At 34.9% G+C, this 15317-nt stretch overlaps 3 protein-coding genes across 3 annotated transcripts; 1 reads left to right on the forward strand and 2 right to left on the reverse strand.

Annotated features, from left to right (window-relative positions):
* Positions 1-1313, reverse strand: LOC114730362 (probable membrane-associated kinase regulator 5). The gene is made up of 2 exons (XM_028917423.1): positions 449-1313; positions 1-292 (listed from the first exon to the last, which is right to left on the reverse strand). The coding sequence occupies exons 1-2, from the start codon at positions 1269-1271 to the stop codon at positions 165-167; spliced, it is 951 nt and encodes a 316-aa protein (XP_028773256.1). The 5' UTR covers positions 1272-1313; the 3' UTR covers positions 1-164.
* Positions 1314-5200: 3887 nt separating this feature from the next.
* LOC114730299 (BRASSINOSTEROID INSENSITIVE 1-associated receptor kinase 1-like) lies at positions 5201-8408 on the reverse strand. Its single transcript, XM_028917345.1, has 10 exons — positions 8339-8408; positions 8021-8150; positions 7575-7718; positions 7273-7344; positions 7076-7147; positions 6911-6975; positions 6580-6708; positions 6127-6477; positions 5626-6023; positions 5201-5530 (listed from the first exon to the last, which is right to left on the reverse strand). The coding sequence occupies exons 1-10, from the start codon at positions 8406-8408 to the stop codon at positions 5201-5203; spliced, it is 1761 nt and encodes a 586-aa protein (XP_028773178.1).
* A 2757-nt stretch (positions 8409-11165) lies between these two features.
* LOC114730319 (reticulon-like protein B4) lies at positions 11166-13385 on the forward strand. The gene is made up of 5 exons (XM_028917369.1): positions 11166-11239; positions 12108-12288; positions 12505-12658; positions 12916-12985; positions 13195-13385. The coding sequence occupies exons 1-5, from the start codon at positions 11218-11220 to the stop codon at positions 13359-13361; spliced, it is 594 nt and encodes a 197-aa protein (XP_028773202.1). The 5' UTR covers positions 11166-11217; the 3' UTR covers positions 13362-13385.
* Positions 13386-15317: the final 1932 nt, after the last annotated feature.

The following is a 15317-nucleotide window of genomic DNA, read 5'->3' on the forward strand; positions in this document are numbered from 1 at the left end:
TGATGAGAAGAATCAGAAGCAAGCTTTCAATTTCATTATATGACCCATCAATCAAGTTTACACTGACCAGCAGGGTAGCCTATAAACACTAATAATCGTCCCTAAACAACAACATCACAGCCTATTCTATCTCATTTCCTTTTCTTTACAAAGCAAAAAAAAAGTTACGGCCCCTTATTTTCTCTCTGCTTCTCGTGATTTTTCTCGAGAAAATCAGACCACTGGACGCTTCTCTCATTCCTCCTTGAGCAAGTTGATTTCTCTTCAGACTGGGTGATGGTGGAAGCATAGTCTGATAACAAGCCAATGTAGAATCAGACAAGTAGAATCAGACAAGTTTTTTTTTTTGGACTGAGAATCAGACAAGTTTGATGATGCTTGATTTGAACGATTGAAGACATAAATGATACTAAATGAAGAAGTTACAAAACAAGTTTTGAGTTTTCACCTCTGGAGTTGAACGATCTCTTGCAGTGAAGAATGGCGCTCTGAATCCCATCGTATTGCAGCTGCAGTGTATCATCGCTCTTTCTCGCCGGAGACCCGATCCCGGTGATCGTGGACGCCGATTTGCTCTTCCCCAGATGCTTAGACGCACCCCGAATCCCTGTGGGAATATTCCGCTGTTTCTCTCTTTTCAAAGAAACAGAGGCGACGGAAGGAGACGACGTAGTTGAAGCAGAGAATATATCCCCAGAGAGCTTCACCTTCTCGCCGTTCCTACCTGAAATCTTCACATACAGGGGCTTTATCAGCTTCAGGTACTTGTTCAATACCTCCTTTGAGAACCTCTCCGATCTGCTTCCATGGCTTCTCGAGGTACTAGCACTTCTGCTAAGCGAAGGAGAAAACGGGGAATCCTCCATTTCCTCTGTTTTGCTAGCCGACATTTCCTTGTTCTTCTTGAACATGAGGATTCTGAAGCTGGGAGCAGACTTGAGGAGGGCAATGGGAGATTGAGGCTTAGAAACAGGCTCGATTGGGAGGATTTTTCTCTTGGAGATAGACTCGTTAGGCGGGAGAGACATGAGTTTCCTCGAAACTTGATCATTACCAGATTCAAACTCTTTCCCTTCTCGTATCTTGTCCTCTGGGTTGAGGTTGATTTTGCTGATGCTGTTATCATGTGCGCAAACAGTAAACTCCAAATCGAAGAAGGAGTCATCTTCTTCAGACCCATCATCTGGTTCCACACCTAAACGAGGGTCAGAGGTGGAGGTTGCTGGCATGGCCTCACGCCTCCAAAATTTGAGAAAATTGAGGACATCCATGGAGGAAGTAACGGGGAGGGAGGGCGGAAGAGAGAGGGAGAGATTGAAGAGTGTAAATGTGGGGTTTTAGAAGGTAAGGAGGGGGTTTTATAGTAGGAAGAGAGAGGGGAACGGAAAAAAGGGAGAGAGAAACGGGTGCTTTTTGTTTTTATTTTAGGCACTTTTTACAATTTTATTGAGAAAATAGCTTTGCAGAAAATTTGAAAAAGGAAGAGAGAGGGAGGGAGAGAAGAGCATCTCAGAGGAGAGGGATGCAGACAGAGTGTTGAGAACAAAACGTTTCAGGGCAGGCACAGTAACAACTTGCTTCCCTTCCCTATTGAATGAGATTGATTTACGTTTTCTGTTCATGCAGCTCCCTTGCGGTCCCCAGCAAATATCTCTGTTTCTGTTTTACCATTACGAAAAATCCAGCTCTGTCATAAATCTTGATTTATCTTTTTTTGGTGACAATATAAATCTTGATTTAAGTTGCATTCAATGTTTAAGTAATTTTTGGTAAAATTTTGTTGTTAACATATTTTTTCAGTAGCAATGTTTAACTCTTAGGATTTAGGACATCAACAACAAATGCAGAATTCTAGAGGTATGGAAATTTGTTTGGCCTGATAGAGGCATGGAAATTAAAAAGATGTTGATTGCAATTTATTTGAACAAATCAGCTGAAATTAACGTTAAACATGTTGTCCCCGCAATGTGGTTGTATTTTAGTTTGACATGACAGTTCAATTTCTTTTCCGTCATCAAAATTTAAGAATGCAGTTCAACAAGACAACACATAATATACTCCTATATATACAAGCACTACCATCCTTACTTAGTTGCAATTTTTTTTTTAAAAAAAATTGAGTTCATATTTTCACCCAAGAAAAAAAAAATTTGAGTTGAGATTAGAGCTAGAGAGAACAGAGAAGGGATGGTGATGGGAAGCTTCCAAAAAAGGGAAAAGGAAAAAAAGAAAAAAAAAAGGCGAAGAGGCTAAGAGGTCACAACAGTGCTTTTGGCTTTACTTCTTTTCTTTACAGGGAGTCAGAATTTAATTAGGGACTTCTTTTTCACTAAATAAAAGCACTGTGCCCATAGCTTGGACCATTCTTCTTCTTCCTCCTCTTTTGGGTCCCCCACTCTTTGTGTGTCTACCGGTTTTCACCTCCATTCATTTAATTCAATTTTCTTTTTCAAAAAAATCACAAATCTTTAGCACAAAACCTACTATACTTATGTCCACATGTCTCTTTATAATATTAAACATTATTTTTCCCTGTTGAAAAGAAAAGGATTGAAAGAAATTAATTAATATTGAAAGTTGCTTACCCTCACGCTATTGTATATTAAGAAAAGAGTGTGATGCAATATTCCACTTCTGTCCTTTATGATTGAGACAAATGCTATCCTATAATAAAAATTTTAGACATGTTATTAAAAAAAAAACCTTATTTTTTGTGTACTTCCTCTTTTTAACATAACTGAACAAATTCATTGGTAATAGTGGATACTAAATAATTTATACTACTATTATTTTATCATGTTTATAATTAACACGGAATATTTATTTGCTATAAATGTTAAATTTTGATTTAAGTGGATTTGGGTTTAGGATGCTTTAATTGCATTGAGTGATGAGAAAGAGTCAAGAGAGTCTTTTTGCCACAAAAGCTTTGACTTGTAAATGTGGGTTTGCTGAGTCTTCAATGGCCATTCCTTTTTTTAAAGCAATTTGGCCACAAAATGCTTTCTCAAAGGTCAGAAGAAAAAGGAACTAGAGGCGAATATTGCAACATGTACGACCTAGAACAAGAATTAATTGTTAGTTAATCAATCAGCTTCAATAATATTTGGATTATCCCACAAGAAATGAAGGAGTTTTAATTAAATCATGAAAGCTTTATGATTAATTAACCTCGGCACCTTAAATTATGCTCAAATGAAGACTTCTCTTCAAACAATTTTGTCTTTAGGAAAGTTAACACCCTCCCTTGTTTCATTGATTGAGTACAACATTATATCATTTTAATCCCTTGATTAAGGCAACTTAGTCAACTATACCCATGAACATCCACTAATTTTTTAAGGGCTTTTTGGCATGATATACAATAAATAAGTGGAATCCTTTTACTGGAAAAGAAATATACAATATTTATTTATCTTTGTCGTAGTACATCTATTTTTTAACCTATGTTTTGAAATATAAGCCTATATAACTGTATAATGTACTTTCAAAATTATTTGTCCGTTATATACATCAAAAAATCGAGTGATAAAGTTATCCCTATAAACACTAATTACTTGATTATAATTTTTAGAATTATTAATGATGTTGGGGAAAGATGTATATATGTGAGAAGTATATATGTCTTTAACCTTAGCTCGAACATATGCTTATTACTTTGCAGAAAGCAGAAAAGGGAAAAAGAAGAAAACTTTAAAACAAAGATGGATGATGATAGGAAAAACAAATTACGAGAGAAGGAACCAAACGTTCTTTTTGCATGAATGGGCAAAGGGGAAAAAAGGGTATTCTCATAGAAAATGGAAAGTGAAAGAAGAGAGAATCATCATGTGCACTTATATATATACAATGGTCCTCATGAAACTGATGAGTACTGAGCCTGCAAATGATACATCAAAAGCTGCATTGTGTGTGTACTTGAAAAGAGAATATAATCTGTATGCTACCTTGTGCTCTAGACTTATGCATGCAGCTCTCATAAACTCCAATATATATACATATGTATGTATATATCTGTTTGTGGCCCTGATCTTGAATTGTTTGTTTCGTAAGATTCTCTTATTGTCTCAGAAGTGAAAAGGAAACACATCATGGCTTATATATGATCGGTCTCTTCATTCATAGGACGTAACAGGTTAAACCCTAAACACGTTCAAGTTTAGGTGTGGTCGATACTTAGCTTTCAAAAGGAGTTGGTTTTGAGTCCAAGATCGATGATTTATAACTGAGACAAAATAGCAGTCTTCCTGATCTCTCATTTGGAAACTGAGTCTTGCCAGAAAAAAATATGATACCTCCCTGTTCTTCGTGGGCTACTGAGCTTGATAATGAAATCACTAGAACTATATCTATGAAAACGTTAACCAAGGGCTGGGACCTTCATCTGATCGCTTCCACGTTGGGAAATTTGAAGTTCATTGACAATTTCTGTAAACTCAGTTACTCAAGGCTATTTAAATATTGAATTTGTTTTATTTTTACAATACATAGGACACATGATAGACATATTGAATTTAAAAATTATTCGTTTAGATTGAAATATAAAAATTTGAAATTAAACAATATAATTGAGAGATCCAGCTCTTAATTGAACGACTTTAAAAAGGGCCACGTTATTTATTATTATGTGATTAGTTTCATGTTATTTTGTAATTTACGTGACCTTTATTGGAACAAATAATATTTTAGATAGAATATTGATAATTTCACATTTTATGAAAATTGAAAGCATTTAATTTGACTAGTTAGCGATGAACGCTACCTGACCATGGTGTTTAGAAGAATAATCAATAATATTAAAAATCCGCAGATCGATTATCAGCACCCTGCTGATAACCTAATTAGTAACAGAAGGATTATCAGTACCCTCGAATCGTTACCCATGAGAAGATTTTTCTTCATAAAAAATGAATTTAAATCTACTTTTTTTTTTGGTTTACTCCTATATTGACTTTGTCTGGTCATCAATTCCAAAATAAATAAATAAGCAAACAAAATAAAATCGTAAACCAGTATGCTGTGGCTTATCAGATTCTTCATGAATTTGTTTTTATTCTAATGTCACTAACAAATTAAATGACAATTTTGCTATGTTATCTATATACTCCTGCAATCCTAAATATAAGATCCATTTTGTAATGTAATTTACACTACAAAATGAGTCTTATATTTAACATTGGAAGGAGTGTATGTATATATATCATCGTGGACCTGAAAGTTCTTCTGGTACTATACATGAACTTGAGCTTAAAGTACATTCATCAGCATTGACCTGATGATGGCTCATATTAAAATCAACACTATGTTGCTGCGACGACATCTCCATCTGCCATTGTTCCCAGTCTTCATGCATACCCTCACTTTCCAGCATTCTCACCACTTGTGACATCCTTGGCCTTCTCAAAGGGTTGTTCTGTGTGCACAGTAAACACACTTTGACTACCTCTTCAACTTCTTGTTCGTCACAAATTCCCCTTAAATCAGCATCCACTAGAGTCCCCAACTTCTTCTCTTTCACCACTTCTCTCACCTGTATATATATCAAAAATACAATACCATTGATTAACTATTAATTGTATTAATTATATGTTTTCAGTAAATAAAACTGGTAATTATGCGCAGTACCCAGTCAAGCAACATGATATGATCATTGTCTATTGCAAGTCGAGCGAGATCAAAAGCTTTCTGTCCAGTGATTAGTTCAAGAAGCATAACACCATATCCAAAAACATCAGTCTTCTCTGAAGACTGTCCAGTGGAGAGATATTCTGGTGCTATATACCCAATCGTCCCTCTTACTTCAGTCGTAACATGAGTGGCTTTGTAATCCATGAGTTTTGCTAAACCAAAATCCCCCACAACTGCTTCAAATTCCTCGTCCAGCAATATGTTTGCTGCTTTAATATCTCTGTGAATAATCTTTGGCTCACAATGATCATGCAGATACGCAAGTCCCCTTGCAGCCCCTACTGCTATACGCTTCCGAGTTAACCAGTCTAATGCAGGTCGTGATTCTGGACGCCCTATAATGATATATATATATATATATATATATAGATCATTCGAGGATCAATGGACAAAGAACAGGTAACATATAAAGTAATTAAATAATATCAAAGTACGTACCTCGTAAGCATGATGCTACGCTGCCATTAACCATGAGAGGATAAACAAGCAAGCGTTCAGTGGGTGTAGAGCAGAATCCAAGAAGGCGAAGCAAGTTTCGATGCACAGCCATGCTGATCATTTCCATTTCTGTTTGAAATTGAACGTCTTCGCCATGTGTTCGTTCCTCTTTAAGTCTCTTTACTGCTACAAGAGAACCATCAGCCAAGCGTCCTTTATAAACCCTTCCAAAACCACCTACACCCAGAATGTTTCTGCTACTAAAGTTATCTGTTGCTACAAGTAGTTCAAGCAGAGAAAACCGCTTAAGTTGACCATGGTGATGATCATTTGCATCAGGAGGATCCTCAGCTTCCAGTAATTAATTAAACACAATCACAGACACAGAGACATAAGGTTAGTTAATCAATAATAGAGAACAGTAGATATCATTGGTATGTATATTGAACTAACCAGCAACATCAAAGAAATGTTCTTGTGATCTCCTTCTTCTGCAATATACGAGTACAATAACGAGTGTTACAAATAACAGTGCACCGCCAGCAGCAGCTCCTCCTGCAATTGCTCTAGTATTACTGTTACCTGCAAGAGATCGGTAACGATTTAATGAGTAGTTAAATATATTCAGATAAGTTCCAGAGTGATTTATGATAACTCTCTTTTTCTCGGATTAAAGCAAGACGCACATCAAAAGGTATGAACTTAAGTATCAGGATTCAGGAACATGCACTTCCGGGGAAAATTCATCAACAAGACTAGAAAAGTAAAAAAGACATAAATGAACCTGAAAGAGATGTTGGCGTCAGAGGTAGTCCCTTCGGTGCTCTTAGTCCACGATTATTTGAAAAACTGGAAAAGTGGAAACCTGTGGTTAGTAAAATCGTTGGGGGTCTTACTACTTCTCATCAACATCAATGCAACAAAATGAAACAATCATTCTTTTACCAACCCGGAGGGATAAAATGATAATAATGAACCGCCAACTGGTATTTCTCCACTTAACTCGTTGCTCGAGAAATCACTAGATCCCACAATGATGATATCAGATCATTGAAAGACTCTTGCAAAAATATATGATACTAGCATCACCTAGTGTCTATATCTGCTTTCCAGGAAAATATAAATAAAGATGAATGTAGCACTTACAGAACTTGCAGTAATTTAAGACCAGTCAAAGACACAGGAATGTTTCCTGATAAGTTGTTATCGTTGAGACGCCTATACCAGAAAACAGAGAGAATTAGCTGGTTTGCGAATGATGAAATATTGGCGGACTGGAAAACATACAAGATATCGTTGGCAAGGAATCGTAAAATAGATAAAGAAAGTTTACCTTTCTGCTAAATAGCACTCATGCGAGCTTGTGTATATATGATAAAATATATAACAATGAAATACAATAGTTTCTCAAGTTTTAAGATTTGAGGATTAAGAAATAGATGTCTTACAGGAATTGTAAGTTCTTAAGTTTGCCTAATGTGTCTGGAATCGGACCACTTAGTCTGTTCGAGTAAAGATCCAAGGTCACCAAGCTTGTCAAGTTTCCCAGCTCTTTTGGGATTTTTCCTCTGATATTATTCCCATAAATTTCCCTGTCATTTAAAGAATACATAATAACTTCAGATCGATATATATATATATATATATTTATATGTATATAAAATAAATGACAGAAACAACATGGATATATATGATGTATGATTAGTGTCATGTTTGATTCTCAACTCACAATTGCTGCAAATTTCTGAGTTCACCAAGCTCGGGAACTAGTTCGCCCGAAAGACCGGCATTTCCAATATCGCTGTAATAAAACACAAATTTTTCATTATACGTGCACCCCGGGGGGGGGGGGGGGGAGGTAAACTAGAGGAAAAATCATGGAAATATAACTTACATACGAGTGACGCTTTCACCATTGCATTTAACACCAAACCAGGTGCAGGGATTCACTATGGAAGAATCCCAGTTTTTAAGAACATCGTTAGGATCGTTCATGTTCTTCTTCAATGCAATCAGGGCCTCACCTGTCTTAAATCGAACCAATTTTCAGGTTCAAACTATCCTTAGAAGTAAGTTTTAATGACCATGAATAAATCCCAAAATACAGTTATGCAATTAATTAAACCTCCAGATCTTAGTATCCTGATATAATAATATACTTGAAATAATTAAGAAACCTGGTTCTCATCAATGGGAAACATAAGTCACCCACCTTCGGTAATGCCAGAAACCTTTCGCTCAACTACAAACAATAGAATTGCGCAGAGAAGAAACGACCCCATCTAATAGAAAATGACTGGCTTGATATGGTTTTTAATCTTCTTCAAATAGTTCAGAGAGCTTCATAACTAGCCATGCATGCAGGCTACGAAATACAGTACAGTACCCTCTAAAAATTTCCTATGTTCTCGGACCCTGTCGTCACTATATACTTCATGTCCCCGAGACACGCATCAATGCTCAGAAACATCATGAACTTGTTCGATCATATGATCGAATGAAATTCCAAAGTCAAATTCTGCGTACTGTAGTTCTTGGCCTTCTTTTTCTGTGGCAGTCTCTCGTGGAAACCCAGAAACTATAAAATACTGTAAGGTCAAAGATGCCCACTCCAATATGGAAGCTTTAGCTTTTTGACCAAGTTTAAAGGACAACACGTGTGGGTTATATTACTACCTCCGTTTTTTGGGTACAAAAACTAATTAATTAATTTAAATAAATTAAAAAAACTTGTTAAGTTAATTATTTAAAATAATTAGTTATTGTCTTTTCTAGAATATCCTTATTAATTATATATGTATTAGTTAGAACCACTATTTAATGAAATTTTTGACATGTACAACTACTACAAGAGTTACTTTAAAAATATGACTAAATATGGGAGATAAAGTAAATTAGATTTTATATTTAGGATCAAATCAAATATCAAATTAACTCTTATATTAAGAATTAAGATACAACTATTTCTGATCCTTAATATAAGAGTTAGTTAATAAATTTGAGTAAATTAAGAAAATTAATTAAGTTAGTTATTTATAATAAATAGGCATTGTCTTTTCTGAAATATCCTTACCAATCAAGTGTAATGGCTAAAACTATTATTATTACAAAAAATTTAAATGAATAAATATAATAGATGAAATAGATTTGAGTCTTACGTTTAAAATTAAAATAAAAATTAAACAAATTTTTATATTAAACACGGTAGGTAGTAACAAATAAGTGGTGTTAATATATTATTGAGTTGTTAGGAATAGGATCCACGCCCACTAGAATAGTTCTTTTTGTAATATTGTAATTTGTTGACTTTGACTTTGACTCTCACCCCCTAGAAACTTTTTAACAAGAATCACTTTTATAAGAAAATAATATTAAATTAATTTTTTATGTAAACATTTTTTATATGTCATCAAGATATTTTTTACAATTTATTAGCGTGTGTTCGTCTAGAAAAAGAAATCAAATGTTTTTGGGGTTTCAAAGGGAAAAATAAAAATAAACAAATATATTGCAATGTCAAAAAGCCAAAAGAATTCCAGAATTTATACAAGCTGCATAAATTTTGTTCTGATCCTACTTCCTCTTAAGGCAAACAAAATAAACAAAAAAGTATGTGAATTACAATGCTTTTCTACAAATCAGAATAGGAAAACAGAATTAATTTAATTTCAGTTTAATGCTTTTTTTTTTAAATGGTTGAATCATGCCGAGTATGTAATCAAGCCAATGTAATTAGCATTTAATATATATTTATAATATCATACATTCCCATGTATCAAAACAAATTTAGAGAACCTGAATTGAATTCTCCCGCCTTGTCTCCTCTACTGGGGAAAAATACCACATAATTGTTGATGTGATCTTCAATTGATAGTTTTTCTCTCAACAAAAACGGACATTCAAAAACAGACCATGATCAAGCAATATTCCAGACCAGTCAGATGCGTATGAATAAGCGATGACAATACTCATGCAATACTACTTCCGGTCTTTAATATAAGAGCTAGTTAACTAATTTGAATAAATTAATAAAATTAGTTATGTTAATTATTTATAATAAATATATATTATTTTTTTAAAATATTTTTGCTAATCAAGTGCATTGATTAGAACTATCATTATTACAAGAACTGTCTTGAAAAGAATAGATAAATATGAGAAATAAAATGGAATGAAGTTTTATATTAAAAACCAAAATAAAAGTCAAATGATTCCTTATATTAAAGACCAAAGGTAGTATTAAATACTACCATCTCCCCTTCTTGATATAAAAATTACTTGTTAATTTATAATTATCAATGAAATGAAATAAATTAGTTAATTATAAGCAATATAACATGATTTTCTTAAAAATTCATTCGTATATAGCAATTTAGTTTGAGAAAAAAAGTATAAAAATAAATTAAATTAAATTCTTATATTTAGAACTAAATATAATTCCAACTAACTTTCTACATTAAGAATCATAAAAAAATATATTAAATCATGAGATATTACTCGTGAAAACAGAAAGATATAAACACATTGTGTCACGATGAATGAGAATGACACAATTATCTATATTATATTAAATAATTAAATAATATATTTAATTTAAGTATTTTGAAGTTCTGTCGTTGGCTTTTTTCCCAAAATTTTTTTGTTAAAAATTTTCCTTCCCATTCGTTTTATTTATATTTTCTTTTTTCAAAGTAACTTCTTTTACCTAATTATCAATTTTTTGGCTCGCTGCCTAATTATGATGTTATATATTTTCACAATCATATAAATGTGTATGTATATATATGTATACATACACGCACATGTGTGCATGCATGCATACACACACACGTGCGTGCGTATATATGAATGAAAAACTTTTATCAAGAAAATCTTTCATCAAATTACTCATCGTTTTTTTTCCATTTCATTGTGTCTTGTTCTCAAGGCAGAGAGAAGCATGGCGGAGCATGAAGAGAAGTCGGAGAAGAAGGTTCATCGTGATAGCGACGACTCTAATTCATCTTCTGAGGATTCCGATGGATTCGAAGCCGCTAATCTCCGCTCCTCCAAAAGTGTTCGTAGGCTCTTCGGTCGGAGAGGCCTCTCCACATGGTCTTGGGCGGAGGAAAAGGTATAGTTTCTGTTTCCCCATCCTTTCGTCTTTCTTAATCTTTCTGCATCTTTTTTTACGGTTCTCGAACAATGACGCGACGATACTGATCCATTGGTTCACGTTCTTTTGGTTGAGGGGAAAATCTATGCGAGTGATAATCTTATAATTCGTGTTGTTTATGATCTATAGAATATAAGATGTTCTATCGTTAAATATAATCGCATTTGACAGTTAGTCAGAAATATTGTTTTTTTATTTGATGTTTTCCGCAATTTGACATCTACAGTTTGAGATCATAGCACCAGGCACCGAATTTGAACAGCTTATATATCCTTTCTTGTTTCTTCTTTCCATTTTTGCCATTGATTAAACGATTGATTTGGCTCTGTATATATGATTTCTTTCGCCTTCCCACTGGCTTCTAATTATCAGATCATGCGAAGTGATATTATTATTTATTAATATGTGACTTCCCCTTCTAATTCTCCAAGCAATTCTACCACTATGATCACATTAGATAAGTTGTTCCGGATTTGGATGATAGTTAATTAAGGCAATGTTCCAGATGATTGGAGAGACGTGATTCAAGTGAAATTACAAGGAATATAATTCTTATTTTGTTCTGATGTAATTAATCGTCATCATTTCGTAACTGAGAGACTCGTACCAACATAAACATCACGATACAGCCAAATATGAAGGGTGGGTTCTGGTTGGATAGACAACGTAAGGCTCTGTTTCTAAAGTATCTCTGTGATGCTCATTATTATTCATATACTGTTATGTTTTGGGTTAGTTGTTAATTATGATTCATTTTTGGTTTGTACTTGGTTGTTTTCTGGACCATAAAGTCATGTTGTCTTACAAGATTAATCTTCCCTTGCAGCTGCTGAAATTGTGCTGTGGAGGAAGAAAGATGTATCAGGAAAGGTGTTTGCTGCTGTTACAGCGCTATGGTTTTTCTTTGAAGTGCTAGGATATCATTTCATCACTCTGGCTTGCCATGCATTGATTCTCATAATAATGATCTTTTTCTTGTGGACCAAGGCATCCATGTATATCCACAAGTAAGCCACATTTATCCATATTCTTTAGACTACATCAAAGTCACTTTGAATTCAGATATTATATTGTTTGTTGCTTGAAATACATTTGTTCATGTATAATTTTCGAAAAATATGACAGTAAGCGATTAAGAACTACCGTTATTTCCTCAGGTAGCTACATTTTTTGCACTGCACAAAAACATTTCATGTGTTCTTGACATTTTAATTCTCAAACAGGTCTGCACCTCACATCCCAGAAGTTACAATTCCAAGAGATTGCGTTCTTGAGGTTGTTTCTACACTTAGAAACGAGATCAATGCGTTCTTGGACGCTCTCCGTAATCTTTTGAGAGATGTTACATCTGGGAATGATCTGAAGAAGTTTGTTGTCGTAAGTTCATTCTACTCTTCTCGTGAAATGATTGTTGCTAATTGGTTAGCAGAATTTGGATTCTCAGCTCAGATGCCCTAGTTGTAAGTGAGAATGGGGTGGGACTCCAATCTTCTGAATATTTACCGTACTGTATTTTTTTTTCCTCTCTTGATCGTTGGATTGTTCCAAATCATCTCAAATTGTGTATGAAAATCTGCAGTCATTGCACTTAAAACCATTTGGACTAATTAAGGTGTTTCCTGTCCGATTACCAGGTTATTCTTGCATTATGGTTTCTCTCGATTATTGGGAGCTCGTTCAGTTTCCTTACCTTGTTTTATCTATGTGAGAATATCTTCCTTCTCTTATTTTCTAAAATACCAATTAGAAGTTGTCAAAAAAAAAAAAATGACAGAGCACAACCCAGAAAGGGACTGCATTATTCACAACTTACTTAGTAAATTGTACATAATCATATTGAAGATGGTGATTCTAATGGTTATATTGAAGCTTAAAGGATCATTGTTAAAGAAATTTTGGTTTGACGTATGCAGGCATAGTGTTCATGTTCACGGTGCCAATGCTGTATGAGAAAAATGAAGAGTTGGTTGATCTGTATGGCGAGATTGTTGTAGCTGAATTGAAGAAACAATATGCAGTTTTTGATGAGAAGGTTTTGAGCCACATACCCATTATTGCAGGATCATCGAAAAAGGATTAAGAGGCATATTCTCTCGTTTTTTTTTTGGGCACCTTACTGGGTTATTGTCAATTAAAAGTGGGTCAATTTCCATTTGTCCCCCCTGTTAATTATATACTGAGAGTCTTGTCCTCATGGAAACTACATTCCATGCTGGTTTTTCACTTCTAAGGTTGACAGAGTCTGAAGCCATTCTACCTGATTCTGTAAAAGTGAATTTTCTTCTTTTTTGAGCCAACGAAAATTTGTTTGTTCTTCTTACTGCACGGTGTTCAGTTTCAATTAAAATTCATGAGCATGCGCGCTTGTTTATTCATGATCTGCGAGACACTTCTATGAATCGCAGGATCACCAACGTACCTTCATAAAATCAAAGAATCATGGATATGCCACATCAGCATCACCTTCTGTTTTCATGTTCATAGAACCCTCCTGCCTCGCTCACATAATACTGCACAACCCAAAATCATCTATCCAAATATTTAATCCTTCGTTCTGTAGGTGTTAATAAACAGTTTCGACGTTACATTATATTGCAAATCGCATAGGAAAACAAAACATGCACAGTCCAAAAACTGAAGAATGGTATCTCGATTCTTACCCTCCAAGAAGCTCGACCAACGACGGTGAGGAACCAGATGGGGACAAGCCCCTCGAAGCTACGAGGACATGCATGCCCTGGGTACGGGCTGCAAGAAGAGGAAAACGGTGCCTGGGAAAAACGACGGGGCCAGGCCGAACATTTATTTTCTGTTTGGGCTAACACTCTTATTGGGTGGCCCACTTCTGATGTGGATCCAGCCCTGAATCAAAACTTAACCAGTCGGTTGAGTTGAAGGCGACGGAGTTTTGAATGGAGGAGGACGAAGAAGGTTGGTTGGGAAGAGCTTCAAAGACGAGCATCGATGGAGACATAAAGAGATTCCACAATGGGGCTTCCTCTTTTCTCAAAGAAATTTATGCTGGCAGCTATGGTGGTGATGCTCCTGTTGTCGTTTGGTATGAGCGCACAATGTCCAGGAACATGTTCCAAGTTTCCAAACTGTGGTGCTTACTGCAAACAACATGGCTATCCAAGTGGCCAATGCGTCCCTCCTGAAAATTACTTCTGTTGCTGCTCCAAAATTGATTAATGCTACTTCAACTCTCACCTTCTCCTCTCCATCACAAATTTATCAGTTGTTAAGCTTATCGTCATATCCCTCTTAGGTTTGTTAATATTGACATTCACTACTTGTAGGCCTCTCTCTCGTTGCCAATACATGTTTATTGATGATATTTATGAGGTTTCCTTTATCTGCCTTGTTGGGATTTAGGTTAGACTAGCCTCCTTTGTTCTAAAACAAATCGAGTAACATATACAAAGATTGGAGTGGGTAGTGTTTTTCCGAAGGCAATGGTTAATATTAGCTGATCTTGCGCTTTGCATCCAATCCATGCTTTTGTGTTATATTTACTCAATTGGTAGGGGTGTTAACTTGTTAGATAATCAAGTTTATGTCATGGATATCCCTATTGACATTTAATTAGGTGAGTCCACATAAATTGCGAAGAGCGTGAGAAATGAGCCATATATAGTTAATGGTCTGCAAATAGGGAGACTAACTGTAAATTTAATATTTTATATTGATTAATATGGATATTGATTTTGAACTTGCTGCCTATCACACACGTTCTTGGTGACAGTGATTTTGGAGTTTTCTTTACCTCAATTATTGGAATTAAGCTACAGTTGCCTCTTTTCCTTGTCTATTTTTTAACACTAATTATACTGCTTCAACGGAACTATATTCACTCAAATTGCCTCTGCTTCTCCCTTCTTTTTTTTTTCTTTTTTCCTTTTTTAAACATTGGTTTTCTAGGAAATTAAAATGGCTGTATGCGCAAGATACCTAAAATAATTTGAAGCAGGGTCTACAAGCAGCGCACCTACCAATCCAATGTACAAAATTTTGTTGTTTGAGGATGCTGTTCATG

The sequence above is a fragment of the Neltuma alba genome, unplaced genomic scaffold (assembly GCF_004799145.2).
Source record: "Neltuma alba isolate B1F8T4 unplaced genomic scaffold, ASM479914v2 tig00012727_pilon, whole genome shotgun sequence".
Classification (NCBI taxonomy): Eukaryota; Viridiplantae; Streptophyta; class Magnoliopsida; order Fabales; family Fabaceae; genus Neltuma; species Neltuma alba.